Here is a 16,160-nt window from a genome sequence, read left to right on the forward strand (position 1 = left end):
CCTGTGATCCCAGCTACTTGGCAGGCTGAGGCACAAGAGTCACTTGAACCCAGGAGGTGGAGGTTGCAGTGAGCCCAGATCACTCTGCTGTACTCCGGCCTGAGCAACGGAGTGAGATGCTGTCTCTAAAAATGGATGTATTTAGAGTATGGTTTAACTGTAGTATAGTAAGCTAATGCAAGACAGTTAATTCATTTAGCTTTTTTTTTTCTCCTTCTTCTTCTTTCAGTTCAAGCATCTCTGCACAGATTGCAGTTTTCTTTTTTTTTTTTTCTTGTAGAATTTTGTCTTCATGTACACAAAGGATTGAAAGGATTATGTTTTGCATATTTGTAGGAGTTGAGTAAAATGCAAGATTTGTGTATTAACTAAACATTTGATCTTGAAATTTTTTTAGAAAGCAGGGTGAAACGAGACCACAAGAGTCAATTTACGAGAAAATTGTATACCCTTTAAATAAAAATTGCCTGGCATCCCCTTTTTTTCCTTGTCATCCCTATTTATAAGACATCTTTTAATAATTGGCAGTAATGGCAGCATTTCAGAATAGTAATCTTCCTGTGCTGAAATCAGTCCTTGTACCTGTCACGGTAATAAACTATGTGCAAGTAGTACTGACTGCTTACTGGGCATAACTCTGTCACATCATTCTACATATGATTTGCTTACAGAAGTCAAATATTAACAAGTAGTCCTTCTTACAAGGCATGCTTATTCAATTCAGAAAAAACAAAATGTTATTTGAGATGGAGTCTTCCTCTGTCACACTGACTGGAGTGCAGTGGTGCCATCTCCGCTTACTGCAACCTCTGCCTCTTGGGTTCCAGCGATTCTCCTGACTTAGCCTCCCAAGTATCTGGGATTGCAAGTGTGCACCACCATGCCTAGCTAATGTTTGTATTTTTAGTAGAGCAGGGGTTTTGCCATGTTGGCCAGGCTGATCTCGAACTCCTGACCTCAGGTAATCCTCCCAACTCAGTTTCTCAAAGCGCTGGAATTAAAGGCATGAGCCACTGTGCCCTGCCAGAAAAAAAAATTAAATGTTTTCAGTATGTCAGGCATGTTAGGGTGCAGAGGGAAATAATTGCAGTGGTGTCCAGCCACTGGCCAGAGGCAGATATTTAAACAGCTAATTATAAAACAAAGAAGAGTAAATAATAGTAATGAAGGTGCAGGCTCACAGCTTCCTAGCTATAACTTAAAATTTTTAAAATCTTTAAAGACCAGAAGTTTTTTGGTAAACTCATTTGGCAGCAAAACCTGTCTGATATGAACTAAAAATCTGGGGAGCAAAATCTGACCTAAAGTAAAACGAGGGTATTTTGAGTCTCTGTCCTCTTTAGTGTAACTATTTATATGTTTTGCTGCAAAAATCATATTTTCTCTTTTTTAGTGAGAGCTGCCTTAGATTCTATTGGATGTGTTACATAATATACCACATGGCATATGTACCATATAACCTTTGCAAAATTAGAAAACTTGAGATTTCAAAACATATCTGGATCCAAGGGTTGCAAGTAAGGGATTGTGGACCCTCACCCTAATTTTTTTAACCTGAGCCATTCTGGTGGACATTTAGGTTATTTATTCCTTCAGACCTTCAGAAAATACTGCTGAGAATGACCATGTACATCTGTCATTTCATATATGTGAAAGCGTATCTGTAAGAAATATTAGAAATGGAATTAAAAATATTTGAGGTTTGTAATTCTGTAAGATATTAACAAATTGCAAGACAGTTTGCAATCTTGCCTTTTTTTTCCTAAACAAAGCATTTTCTTAAAAGTAGCCATTTAGGTCCAATAGAACAGATGTATCAGTTTTACATGGCCATTTTCAGAATATACATATACAGTAAGTTTTGAAATTAGAATGATGAGTCCTCCGATTTTGTTCCTTTTCAAGATTGCTTTGGCTAATCTTGATCCTTCACATTTTCATATGAATTTTAGAATCTGCATGTCAATTTTTGCAAAAATGCCAGCTTGGATTTTGATAGAGATTGCAGTGAATTTGCAGATCATTTTGGGGGTATTGTCACTTCAAAAATATTGTCTTTCAATTCATGTTCTCAAAACAGTGTCCAGTGAACCAACAGCATTAGCAACAAATGTGATCTTTATAGAAATTCGGAATCTTACATCACCCTAGACCTACGAATTCAGAATCCGCATCTTAAATAGCTCTCAGGAAGTTTGTATGCACATTAAAGTTGAGAAGCTCTGATGCTACTCTCAGGATATAGCCTTGGCCACTTGGACAATTTGCTTTTCTAAGTGATTGATCGCATCAGTGGATACTTTAAGAAAAAACTTAAATATCACAAAGACATGATAATTTGAGTTGTGCACCTGAAGCCCTAAAGGTAATACTGGAATAAAGTCTTTAAAATGGACTCCAACTGTAATATTGATGAGATCGTTGGTAGCACCAAAAATGTACTTTAGTTTTCAGCATGCTAGCATATAGGAAGTATCTCTTCATTTGCCATGTATGAAGATCCATTGATCTCTAACTTTATTTATACTGATATTAACTTAAAAATAATTTACCTTCTGCCTGATTCAGAAAGGATTTAAGATAGCTTGATCATAAGGTGATAATTGAAGGAATTTGTCTATGTAATATATGTATGTTTATGGTCAAAGAAAATAATACTATTATATATATATAACTAACATTTTAATTCACAATTATTTTATTAGTTATTTGTAAATTGTATTAGTATTACTTGGAAATTATGGTATAATTGTATATTACCACATCGTGACTAAGTGGTCATTTGATGTTTTAGATCTTGGTAATGTTCTCACTTCCACTCCAAACACCAAAACTGTTAATGGTAAAGCCGAAAGCAGTGACAGTGGAGCTGAGTCTGAGGAAGAAGAGGCCCAAGAAGAAGTGAAAGGAGCAGAACAAAGTGATAATGGTAATGTTTGGATAATCAGTAATTTTACAATAAATAAACTAAGAGGGTATGAAGACATTTGGGCTGATTTGGTATTATAGAAGATTGGAGCAGGTGGTGGGATGTGAGCTGTTGACCTTATAACCAGGTTTGCTGTGGACTGAAAGGCTCTGCTACAGAGAAAGGAACAACCAACCTTATGCATAAATGGAATAGGTGTTAACTGAAGGTTGATAAGAATAGGCCACTCCTCCAAATGGACGGCCTGAAATGCTGCATTAGACATGTGCTATTTTAAGGTGGTGTTTCCAACATGAATCTGCATAAGTTACTAAGGACAGGAGACAAGTTAGACTCTCAATATCTTACCAAAAATAGAATGGAATCCAGAGAGTAGGATACAGGCAAAAGTTTTTTTTGTTTTTTGTTTTTTTTTGAGATGGAGTCTCGCTCTGTCGCTCAGGCTGGAATGCAGTAGTATGATCTCGACTCACTGCAACCTCTGCCACCCTCTGCAACCTCAAGCCGTCTCCCTGCCTCAGCCTCCCAATTAGCTGGGATTGTAGGCATGCACCACCATACCCCGCTGATTTTTGTATTTTTAGTAGAGACAGGATTTCACCATGTTGATATCGAACTCCTGACCTCAAGTGATCTGCCCGCCTCGGCCTCCCAAAGTGCTGGGCCTATAGGCATGAGCCATTGCACCCGGCCTACAGGCATAAGTTTTCATGAAGAAGGAACATTGGAATTATGGCCTAGAGCATTGAGGGCTCTGTTAGAATACCAGTGACACATGGGAAGGCTGTTTTCAAAAGGGGAGGCAGAAAGGCACTACAACAAACTGTGGCCAGGCACGGTGGCTCATGCCCGTAATCCCAGCACTTTGGGAGGCTGAGGCGGGCAGATCACCTGAGTTTGGGGGTTTGAGACTAGCCTGACCAACATGGTGAAACCCCATCTCTATTAAAAATACAAAAATTAGCCAGGCATGGTAGCAGGCGCCGGTAATCCCAGGTACTTGGGAAGCTGAGGCAGGAGAATCACTTGAACCCGGGAGGTGGAAGTTGCAGTGAGCCAAGATCGTGCCATTGCACTCTAGTCTGGGTGACAGAGTGAGACGCCGTTTCAAAAAAAGAAAACCAAAAACTGCGTAACTTAGTTTTGCCTTCCCTTTCCAGTAAGGTATGACAAAGAGCGCCTTCTTTAAAGGTCCTTTTTATCAGCTACGTGGTCCCCTTTGCACTGCTAGGTCTCATAGAGCAATTCGCTTATGCCTAAGGGAGTAAAAAGACTTTGAGAGATTACTTTTTAAAAGAAACTGTAGAAGATTGACAGGGAACTGAAACAATTTTGAAGTCAACATAGTTTGGGTGAGCTCTCAGCCTATAGTAAACCCCGTTTCAAGGAGCATGCCTTCTCTTTGATCCAAGTAGGAAACCCTTCAAAGGGATTGTGAGGTTAGGGAAATGACAGCTGGATGTTAAAACATGGTATGCAGAAGGTAACCTACTGTGAACTTTTATGAATCTCTCCATTTTCTCATAAAAGATAAGAAAATGATGAAGTCAGCAGACCATAAGAATTTGGAAGTCATTGTCACTAATGGCTATGATAAAGATGGCTTTGTTCAGGATATACAGAATGACATTCATGCCAGTTCTTCCCTGAATGGTAGAAGCACTGAAGAAGTAAAGCCTGTTGACGAAAACTTGGGGCAAACTGGAAAATCTGCTGTTTGTATTCACCAAGGTATTGTCCCCAAATAATTCTGTGTCCAGCCTCTTTCCTATGAATAGTCTTTTAATAATTACAGGATCTTTAGGATCAGTTTTGAATTTAAAAATCTCTTGTTTAGTAATATCTTAGGGCTTATTAATATTATAAGGGTTTATAGTTTTGAAAGAGCGTGAATTAGGGCCAGGGTTATATATGTATCTCTTTCTGTTGCCTAGGCTGGAGTGCAGTGGCATAGTCAAGGTGCACTGCAGCCTTGAACTCCTGGGCAATTCTGCCTCAGCCTCCTGAGTAGCTGGGATTACAGGCATGTACCACCATGCCCAGTTAATGTTTAAATTTTTTGTAGAGACAGGGTTTTGCCAGGTTGCCCAGGCTGGTCTGGAACTCCTGAGTTCAAGTGATCTGCCCGCCTCGGCCTCCCAAAGTGCTAGCATTACAGGTTTGAGCCACGCACTGGCTTATTTTTTAATTTTTAGGGATACATAATAGTACATGTGAGAAACATTTCTTTTTTTTTTTTTGGTGTGAGATGGTGTCTCGCTCTGTTGCCCAGGCTGGAGTGCAGTGGCGCAATCTCGGCTCACTGCAACCTCCACCTCCTGGGTTCAAATGATTCTCCTACCTCAGCCTCCCAAGTAGCTGGGATTACAGGTACATGCCACCACGCCCGGCTAATTTTTTGTGTTTTTAGGAGAGACGGGGTTTCATCATGTTGCCAGGGTGGTCTCAAACTCCTGACCTCAAGTGATCCGCCCACCTTGGCCTCCCAAAGTGCTGAGATTACTGGCATGAGCCCAGCCCCTGGTATCATATTAAACATACTGTGATTAGCACACACAGAGCTGACTTTATTCTTTTTAATATCTGCAAAATATTTCAAATCTAGAAGTACTTTAATTTCTTTGATCAGTCACCAATTGATGGCTCTTTAAATGCCTTTTCAGTTAATTTACCTTGCTCTTTAAATTTGATGATTCTAAATTGGCCCACATTTATGAAGGTGTCTGAAAGTGATTGCCATTTCCTACTTTACTTTTGTGCCCTGTTAGAAATACTACGCTACCTTATTGTTAAAGAACAGACATCGTAATTTTATTCTAACTTGAGTTTTCTATTTCATTTAATGAAAGCCCCTAGTTTGTTTGTTTGTTTGTTTCCTTTATTTTTTTGGAGACAAGATCTCGCTCTGTTGCCTAGGCTGGAGTGCAGTGTGATGTGATCATGGCTCACTGCAGCCTCAATTTCCTGGGCTCAAGAGATCCTTCCATCTCAGCCTGCTGAGTAGCTGGGACTACAGGCGTGCACCATCATGTCTGGATAATTAAACAAATTTTTTTTTTGTAGAGATGAGCTCTTACTGTGTTGCCCAGGCAAGTCTCGAACTCCTGGGCTCAAGCCATCTTCCTCCTGCTTTGGCCTCCCAAAGTGCTAGGATTATAGGTGTGAGCCATTGTACCCTGACCCCTAGTTTTTAGTACACAATTTATAGGTAATTGTATGAAATTTTACATGAAGCTCATGTAAAATAGTCTTCAAAATGAGAACGCTTTTAGAGCTTTAATATACTTGAAGCTTTTCTAGGAGTGTATATACATTTTTTAAAAGGATTCCTTTTATTTTATTTTTTAATTTTTGGAGATGGTATTTCACTCTGTCACCAAGCCTGGAGTGCAGTGGTGCCATAATGGCTCACTGTAGCCTCAATCTCACAGGCTCATGTAATCCTCCCATCTCAGCCTCTGGAGTAGCTGGGACCACAGGCACACACCACCATACCTGGTTAATTAAAAAAAAATTTTTTTTTGTAGAGACAGGGTCTCACTATGTTGTCAAGGCTGGTCTCAAACTCCTGGGCTGAAGCCATCCTCCTACCTTGGCCTCCCGAAGTGCTGGGATTACAGGCATAAGCCACCACCTCACCTGGCCACAGTGTGTATACATTAAGTATGTAATTAATGTAGATCCTTCAGAGAGTGTATTATGAACGTCAAATCTTAAAATTATTGACAAATTGGAAATAGGAGATTATCTGATACTAGTGGAGATCAAATTAAGAGTTTGTGATTTCACAATATTTGTTTCTTTTGATTACAGATTATTGAAACTATGCCAATGACTGAGAAAGTTGAAGAATTGCTGCATGTCATAGGTCCATTTTATGAAATTGTCGAGGACAAAAAGAGTGGCAAGAGTTCTGATGTAACCTCAGGTTGGACTATTTTACCTATTTTTAAATTCATCAACTGATACATTATGCACATACTAATATTTGTATGTCTGATTTTTTTTCTTACTTTCACATGCCAGTCCGACTGGAGAAAATCTCTAAATGTTTAGAAGGTAGGAATCATGAAATCATGTAAAAGTTTTGTTTAAAATTTGCATGTCAAAAGAATTCTGCACAAACTTACAGAACTTACAGTCTTGTCACCCAGGAGTTTTCATTCCAAGCAAACACATTGTATGAAGTTCCAAAACATTGTAAACCCTTAAAATTTTAACCCTAAAGTTGTAAGCTATTAAAATACACCAGGTAACTTACTTAGTATGTTCAAAATTATAGCAGAATTCATGGTTTTATTTTGATAGATCATGTTTTCTATTTTGCTTTGAGAATTAAATTAATAGTACATTGAATTCAATGATTTACTAGCTAATTTTAAAATGGATATGTTGGCCAGGTGTGGTGGCTCATGTCTGTAATCCTAGCACTTTGGGAGGCCAAAGCGGGCAGATCACCTGAGGTCAGGAGTTCAAGACCAGACTTGCCAACATGGTGAAACCCTGTCTCTACAAAAAACACAAAAATTAGCCAGGCATGGTGGCACACACCTGTGATCCCAGCTACTTGGCAGGCTGAGGCACAAGAGTCACTTGAACCCAGGAGGTGGAGGTTGCAGTGAGCCCAGATCACTCTGCTGTACTCCGGCCTGAGCAACGGAGTGAGATGCTGTCTCTAAAAATGGATGTATTTAGAGTATGGTTTAACTGTAGTATAGTAAGCTAATGCAAGACAGTTAATTCATTTAGCTTTTTTTTTTCTCCTTCTTCTTCTTTCAGTTCAAGCATCTCTGCACAGATTGCAGTTTTCTTTTTTTTTTTTTCTTGTAGAATTTTGTCTTCATGTACACAAAGGATTGAAAGGATTATGTTTTGCATATTTGTAGGAGTTGAGTAAAATGCAAGATTTGTGTATTAACTAAACATTTGATCTTGAAATTTTTTTAGAAAGCAGGGTGAAACGAGACCACAAGAGTCAATTTACGAGAAAATTGTATACCCTTTAAATAAAAATTGCCTGGCATCCCCTTTTTTTCCTTGTCATCCCTATTTATAAGACATCTTTTAATAATTGGCAGTAATGGCAGCATTTCAGAATAGTAATCTTCCTGTGCTGAAATCAGTCCTTGTACCTGTCACGGTAATAAACTATGTGCAAGTAGTACTGACTGCTTACTGGGCATAACTCTGTCACATCATTCTACATATGATTTGCTTACAGAAGTCAAATATTAACAAGTAGTCCTTCTTACAAGGCATGCTTATTCAATTCAGAAAAAACAAAATGTTATTTGAGATGGAGTCTTCCTCTGTCACACTGACTGGAGTGCAGTGGTGCCATCTCCGCTTACTGCAACCTCTGCCTCTTGGGTTCCAGCGATTCTCCTGACTTAGCCTCCCAAGTATCTGGGATTGCAAGTGTGCACCACCATGCCTAGCTAATGTTTGTATTTTTAGTAGAGCAGGGGTTTTGCCATGTTGGCCAGGCTGATCTCGAACTCCTGACCTCAGGTAATCCTCCCAACTCAGTTTCTCAAAGCGCTGGAATTAAAGGCATGAGCCACTGTGCCCTGCCAGAAAAAAAAATTAAATGTTTTCAGTATGTCAGGCATGTTAGGGTGCAGAGGGAAATAATTGCAGTGGTGTCCAGCCACTGGCCAGAGGCAGATATTTAAACAGCTAATTATAAAACAAAGAAGAGTAAATAATAGTAATGAAGGTGCAGGCTCACAGCTTCCTAGCTATAACTTAAAATTTTTAAAATCTTTAAAGACCAGAAGTTTTTTGGTAAACTCATTTGGCAGCAAAACCTGTCTGATATGAACTAAAAATCTGGGGAGCAAAATCTGACCTAAAGTAAAACGAGGGTATTTTGAGTCTCTGTCCTCTTTAGTGTAACTATTTATATGTTTTGCTGCAAAAATCATATTTTCTCTTTTTTAGTGAGAGCTGCCTTAGATTCTATTGGATGTGTTACATAATATACCACATGGCATATGTACCATATAACCTTTGCAAAATTAGAAAACTTGAGATTTCAAAACATATCTGGATCCAAGGGTTGCAAGTAAGGGATTGTGGACCCTCACCCTAATTTTTTTAACCTGAGCCATTCTGGTGGACATTTAGGTTATTTATTCCTTCAGACCTTCAGAAAATACTGCTGAGAATGACCATGTACATCTGTCATTTCATATATGTGAAAGCGTATCTGTAAGAAATATTAGAAATGGAATTAAAAATATTTGAGGTTTGTAATTCTGTAAGATATTAACAAATTGCAAGACAGTTTGCAATCTTGCCTTTTTTTTCCTAAACAAAGCATTTTCTTAAAAGTAGCCATTTAGGTCCAATAGAACAGATGTATCAGTTTTACATGGCCATTTTCAGAATATACATATACAGTAAGTTTTGAAATTAGAATGATGAGTCCTCCGATTTTGTTCCTTTTCAAGATTGCTTTGGCTAATCTTGATCCTTCACATTTTCATATGAATTTTAGAATCTGCATGTCAATTTTTGCAAAAATGCCAGCTTGGATTTTGATAGAGATTGCAGTGAATTTGCAGATCATTTTGGGGGTATTGTCACTTCAAAAATATTGTCTTTCAATTCATGTTCTCAAAACAGTGTCCAGTGAACCAACAGCATTAGCAACAAATGTGATCTTTATAGAAATTCGGAATCTTACATCACCCTAGACCTACGAATTCAGAATCCGCATCTTAAATAGCTCTCAGGAAGTTTGTATGCACATTAAAGTTGAGAAGCTCTGATGCTACTCTCAGGATATAGCCTTGGCCACTTGGACAATTTGCTTTTCTAAGTGATTGATCGCATCAGTGGATACTTTAAGAAAAAACTTAAATATCACAAAGACATGATAATTTGAGTTGTGCACCTGAAGCCCTAAAGGTAATACTGGAATAAAGTCTTTAAAATGGACTCCAACTGTAATATTGATGAGATCGTTGGTAGCACCAAAAATGTACTTTAGTTTTCAGCATGCTAGCATATAGGAAGTATCTCTTCATTTGCCATGTATGAAGATCCATTGATCTCTAACTTTATTTATACTGATATTAACTTAAAAATAATTTACCTTCTGCCTGATTCAGAAAGGATTTAAGATAGCTTGATCATAAGGTGATAATTGAAGGAATTTGTCTATGTAATATATGTATGTTTATGGTCAAAGAAAATAATACTATTATATATATATAACTAACATTTTAATTCACAATTATTTTATTAGTTATTTGTAAATTGTATTAGTATTACTTGGAAATTATGGTATAATTGTATATTACCACATCGTGACTAAGTGGTCATTTGATGTTTTAGATCTTGGTAATGTTCTCACTTCCACTCCAAACACCAAAACTGTTAATGGTAAAGCCGAAAGCAGTGACAGTGGAGCTGAGTCTGAGGAAGAAGAGGCCCAAGAAGAAGTGAAAGGAGCAGAACAAAGTGATAATGGTAATGTTTGGATAATCAGTAATTTTACAATAAATAAACTAAGAGGGTATGAAGACATTTGGGCTGATTTGGTATTATAGAAGATTGGAGCAGGTGGTGGGATGTGAGCTGTTGACCTTATAACCAGGTTTGCTGTGGACTGAAAGGCTCTGCTACAGAGAAAGGAACAACCAACCTTATGCATAAATGGAATAGGTGTTAACTGAAGGTTGATAAGAATAGGCCACTCCTCCAAATGGACGGCCTGAAATGCTGCATTAGACATGTGCTATTTTAAGGTGGTGTTTCCAACATGAATCTGCATAAGTTACTAAGGACAGGAGACAAGTTAGACTCTCAATATCTTACCAAAAATAGAATGGAATCCAGAGAGTAGGATACAGGCAAAAGTTTTTTTTGTTTTTTGTTTTTTTTTGAGATGGAGTCTCGCTCTGTCGCTCAGGCTGGAATGCAGTAGTATGATCTCGACTCACTGCAACCTCTGCCACCCTCTGCAACCTCAAGCCGTCTCCCTGCCTCAGCCTCCCAATTAGCTGGGATTGTAGGCATGCACCACCATACCCCGCTGATTTTTGTATTTTTAGTAGAGACAGGATTTCACCATGTTGATATCGAACTCCTGACCTCAAGTGATCTGCCCGCCTCGGCCTCCCAAAGTGCTGGGCCTATAGGCATGAGCCATTGCACCCGGCCTACAGGCATAAGTTTTCATGAAGAAGGAACATTGGAATTATGGCCTAGAGCATTGAGGGCTCTGTTAGAATACCAGTGACACATGGGAAGGCTGTTTTCAAAAGGGGAGGCAGAAAGGCACTACAACAAACTGTGGCCAGGCACGGTGGCTCATGCCCGTAATCCCAGCACTTTGGGAGGCTGAGGCGGGCAGATCACCTGAGTTTGGGGGTTTGAGACTAGCCTGACCAACATGGTGAAACCCCATCTCTATTAAAAATACAAAAATTAGCCAGGCATGGTAGCAGGCGCCGGTAATCCCAGGTACTTGGGAAGCTGAGGCAGGAGAATCACTTGAACCCGGGAGGTGGAAGTTGCAGTGAGCCAAGATCGTGCCATTGCACTCTAGTCTGGGTGACAGAGTGAGACGCCGTTTCAAAAAAAGAAAACCAAAAACTGCGTAACTTAGTTTTGCCTTCCCTTTCCAGTAAGGTATGACAAAGAGCGCCTTCTTTAAAGGTCCTTTTTATCAGCTACGTGGTCCCCTTTGCACTGCTAGGTCTCATAGAGCAATTCGCTTATGCCTAAGGGAGTAAAAAGACTTTGAGAGATTACTTTTTAAAAGAAACTGTAGAAGATTGACAGGGAACTGAAACAATTTTGAAGTCAACATAGTTTGGGTGAGCTCTCAGCCTATAGTAAACCCCGTTTCAAGGAGCATGCCTTCTCTTTGATCCAAGTAGGAAACCCTTCAAAGGGATTGTGAGGTTAGGGAAATGACAGCTGGATGTTAAAACATGGTATGCAGAAGGTAACCTACTGTGAACTTTTATGAATCTCTCCATTTTCTCATAAAAGATAAGAAAATGATGAAGTCAGCAGACCATAAGAATTTGGAAGTCATTGTCACTAATGGCTATGATAAAGATGGCTTTGTTCAGGATATACAGAATGACATTCATGCCAGTTCTTCCCTGAATGGTAGAAGCACTGAAGAAGTAAAGCCTGTTGACGAAAACTTGGGGCAAACTGGAAAATCTGCTGTTTGTATTCACCAAGGTATTGTCCCCAAATAATTCTGTGTCCAGCCTCTTTCCTATGAATAGTCTTTTAATAATTACAGGATCTTTAGGATCAGTTTTGAATTTAAAAATCTCTTGTTTAGTAATATCTTAGGGCTTATTAATATTATAAGGGTTTATAGTTTTGAAAGAGCGTGAATTAGGGCCAGGGTTATATATGTATCTCTTTCTGTTGCCTAGGCTGGAGTGCAGTGGCATAGTCAAGGTGCACTGCAGCCTTGAACTCCTGGGCAATTCTGCCTCAGCCTCCTGAGTAGCTGGGATTACAGGCATGTACCACCATGCCCAGTTAATGTTTAAATTTTTTGTAGAGACAGGGTTTTGCCAGGTTGCCCAGGCTGGTCTGGAACTCCTGAGTTCAAGTGATCTGCCCGCCTCGGCCTCCCAAAGTGCTAGCATTACAGGTTTGAGCCACGCACTGGCTTATTTTTTAATTTTTAGGGATACATAATAGTACATGTGAGAAACATTTCTTTTTTTTTTTTTGGTGTGAGATGGTGTCTCGCTCTGTTGCCCAGGCTGGAGTGCAGTGGCGCAATCTCGGCTCACTGCAACCTCCACCTCCTGGGTTCAAATGATTCTCCTACCTCAGCCTCCCAAGTAGCTGGGATTACAGGTACATGCCACCACGCCCGGCTAATTTTTTGTGTTTTTAGGAGAGACGGGGTTTCATCATGTTGCCAGGGTGGTCTCAAACTCCTGACCTCAAGTGATCCGCCCACCTTGGCCTCCCAAAGTGCTGGAATTACAGGTGTGAGGCAACGCGCTTGGCCGAGAAACATCATTTCTTTTGTGTGTGTGTGTGTGTGTGTGCGATGGTGTCTTGCTCTGTTGCCCAGCCTGGAGTGCAGTGGCGCGATCTTGGCCCACTGCAAGCTCTGCCTCCTGGGTTCACGCCATTCTCCTGCCTCAGCCTCCCTAGTAGCTAGAACTACAGGCGCCCACTACCACACCAGCCTAATTTTTTGTATTTTTAGTAGAGACAGGGTTGCACTGTTTTAGCCAGGATGGTCTCGATCTCCTGACCTCGTGATCCTCCTACCTCGGCATCCCAGAGTGCTGGGATTACAGGCGTGAGCACCGTGCCTGGCCCTTTTTTTTTTTTTTTTGAGACAGTATTGCTTCTTTGCCCAGGCTAGAGCACAATGGCCCGATCTCAGCTCTCTGCAACCTCCGCCCACTGGGTTCAAACAATTCTCCTGCCTCAGCCTCCCCAGTAGCTGGGATTACAGGCACGTGCCACCACGCCCAGCTAATTTTTGTATTTTTAGTAGAGATGGGGTTTCACCCTTTTGGCCAGGGTGTTTTCAAAGCCTGACCTCAAGTGATCTGCCTGTCTCAACCTCCCAAAGTGCTGAAATTATAGGTGTGAGGCAACGCTCCCGGCCGAGAAACATCATTTCTTTTTTATTTTGAGATGAAGCCTCACTCTGTCATCCAGGCTGGAGTGCAGTGGTGCGACCTCGGCTCCCTGCAAGCTTCGCCTCCCGGGTTCACGCCATTCTCCTGCCTCAGCCTCCTGAGTAGCTGGGACTACAGGTGCCCACCACCACACCCAGCTAATTTTTTTGTATTTTTTAGTAGAGATGGGGTTTCACTGTGTTAGCCAGGATGGTCTCAATCTCCTAACCTCGTAATCCGCCCTCTTCTGCCTCCCAAAGTGCTGGGGTTACAGGCGTGAGCCACTACGCCCGGCCGACAAATATCATTTCTTAATATAAGAACCAAACTTGCCTAGTTGGATCTTACATTTAGGCATCCTGTTTGGTAGGTAATTTTCTCTTATAGGGTTATTAGGTTTTATAAGATTTCATCTAGGTTGTGTTTATGGAATTCAATGAAAAAACATTTTGTAATCTTTTCAAATAAAAATTATCAACTAAATTTAAAGTTTTGGTAAATTTTAAACAGTGTGGCTTGATAAATCAAATTTGTCTCTCAGTATAAAAATAATATAAGGCTGATGAATATTGAGAATGGAATAAAGGTCAGGCACGGTGGCTCATGCCTGTAATCCCAGCACTTTGGGAGGTCGAGGTGGGCAGATCACCTGAGGTCAGGAGTTCAAGACCAGCCTGACCAATATGGTGAAACTCCGTTTCTACTGAAAATACAAAAGTTGGCTGGGTATGGTGGTTCACGCCTGTAATCCCAGCACTTTTGGAGGCTGAGGCAGCTGGATCACCTGAGGTCAGAAGTTCAAGACCAGCCTGGCTAACATGGAGAAACCCCATCTCAAGTAAAAATACAAAAAATTAGCTGGGCATGGTGGCATGCGCCTGTAATCCTAGCTACTTGGAGGCTGAGGCATGAGAATCACTTGAACCCAGGAGGCAGAGGTTGCAGTGAGCCAAGATCACGCCACAGCACTCCAGCCTGGTTGACAGAATGAGACTCTGTCTCCAAAAACAAAAATAAACAGTACTTTGGGAGGCCAAGGCGGGTGGATCATCTGAGCTCAGGAGTTTGAGACCAGTCTCACCAACATGGAGAAACCCTGTCTCTACTAAAAATAAAAAATTGGCCAGCTGTGGTGGCCCATACCTGTAATCCCAGCTACTTGGGAGGCTGAGGCGGGAGAATCACTTGAACCTGGGAGGCAGAGGTTGCGGTGAGCCAAGATCGCACCATTGCATTCCAGCCTGGGCAACAAGAGCAAAACTCTGTCTCAAAAACAAAACAAAAATTAGCTGGGCATGGTGGTGGGCACCTGTAATCCCAGCTACTTGGGAGGCTGAGGCAAGAGAATCGCTTGAACCCAAGAGGTAGAAGTTGCAGTGAGCCAAGATCACACCACTGCACTCCAGCCTGGGTGACAGAGCAAGACTCCATCTCAAAAAAACAAAGGAATAAATTTGTTTTTCTTCTATTAGAGTATATTACCCTATCTGCACTTTTGTTCATATTTAGATATAATTGATGATCATGTTGAAGATGTTACAGGAATTCAGCATTTGACAAGTGATTCAGACAGTGAAGTTTACTGTGATTCTATGGAACAATTCGGACAAGAAGAGGTAAAAATGACATTTTCTGATTGGTGTATTTTCAAAGTGGTGTATTAGAATTCAAACTTCCATTAGTAGCAAATATACATACTGTTTTTCATTTTGAAAATATACCCCTAAAATGTTTAAACATTTGTATTTTAAACTATTTTTTTCCGAATTGAAAAGTATGTAAAATTCTGTAAAAGTCAAAGAAAGAAAAATTAATAATAACTATTCCAATATAACTATTAATGTATATATATTTATAAATATTCTAGGAGACATGGGATGGGGATGCAGAGGAAACACTTTTTATGCTAGTCCCTATGTTTGAAACATGTATTAATGTTCAGGAAAATTGAATTATCTTCTTTGTTGTTGTTTTTGTTCTTTAGAGATGGGGTCTCCATCTGTCGCCCAGGCTGGAGTACAGTGGTGCAATCTTGGGTCACTGCAACCTCTACCTCCTAGGTTCAAGCAATTCTCCTGCCTCGGCCTCCTAAGTAGCTGGGATTACAGGCGTGTGCCACCACACCTGGCTAATTTTTATATTTTTATTAGAGACAGAGTTTCACCATGTTGGCCAGGTTGGTCTCAAACTCCTGGCCTCAAGTGATCTGCCCACCTCTGTCTCTCAAAGTGCTGGGATTACGGGTGTGAGCCACTGCGCCCAGCCTAAAAATAGGTGCTTGATATGTTGCCTAGGCTGGTCTCAAACTCTTGGCCTCAATCAGTGCTCCCACCTTGGCCTCCCAAAATGCTGGGATTACAGGTGTGAGCCACCGAACCTGGCCTGAATAATGTTCAGCCAAATAAGTCTGTTCTTCACATTGACTGTAATTCACTGGATTGATATTTTTAGTGGAAATAATTTTTAAGTTTCAGTTAAGATCCAGTATTGGAAGAGAAAACTTCAGGCCGGGCACGGTGGCTCAAGCCTGTAATCCCAGCACTTTGGGAGGCTGAGACGGGCGGATCACGAGGTCAGGAGATCGAGACCATCCTGGC

The 16,160-nt window shown here is 40.5% G+C and overlaps 1 protein-coding gene across 7 annotated transcripts in view; it reads left to right on the forward strand.

The window, feature by feature from the left end:
- ACBD5 (acyl-CoA binding domain containing 5) overlaps positions 1-16,160 on the forward strand; it is a 55,077-nt gene that overhangs the window by 17,597 nt on the left and 21,320 nt on the right. For 5 of the 7 annotated variants that reach the window (XM_011949234.1, XM_011949236.1, XM_011949237.1 and 2 more), the window contains 4 exons: positions 6,743-6,857; positions 10,274-10,408; positions 11,939-12,139; positions 15,073-15,179. In XM_011949234.1, the coding sequence (XP_011804624.1) occupies positions 6,743-6,857; positions 10,274-10,408; positions 11,939-12,139; positions 15,073-15,179 (558 nt within the window). Of the gene's footprint in view, positions 1-6,742; positions 6,858-6,955; positions 6,989-10,273; positions 10,409-11,938; positions 12,140-15,072; positions 15,180-16,160 lie in introns of all 7 variants that reach the window. The other 2 variants (XM_011949232.1, XM_011949238.1) reach the window with 2 other exon arrangements.

Source organism: Colobus angolensis, unplaced genomic scaffold, assembly GCF_000951035.1.
Source record: "Colobus angolensis palliatus isolate OR3802 unplaced genomic scaffold, Cang.pa_1.0 Scaffold293, whole genome shotgun sequence".
NCBI lineage: Eukaryota > Metazoa > Chordata > Mammalia > Primates > Cercopithecidae > Colobus > Colobus angolensis.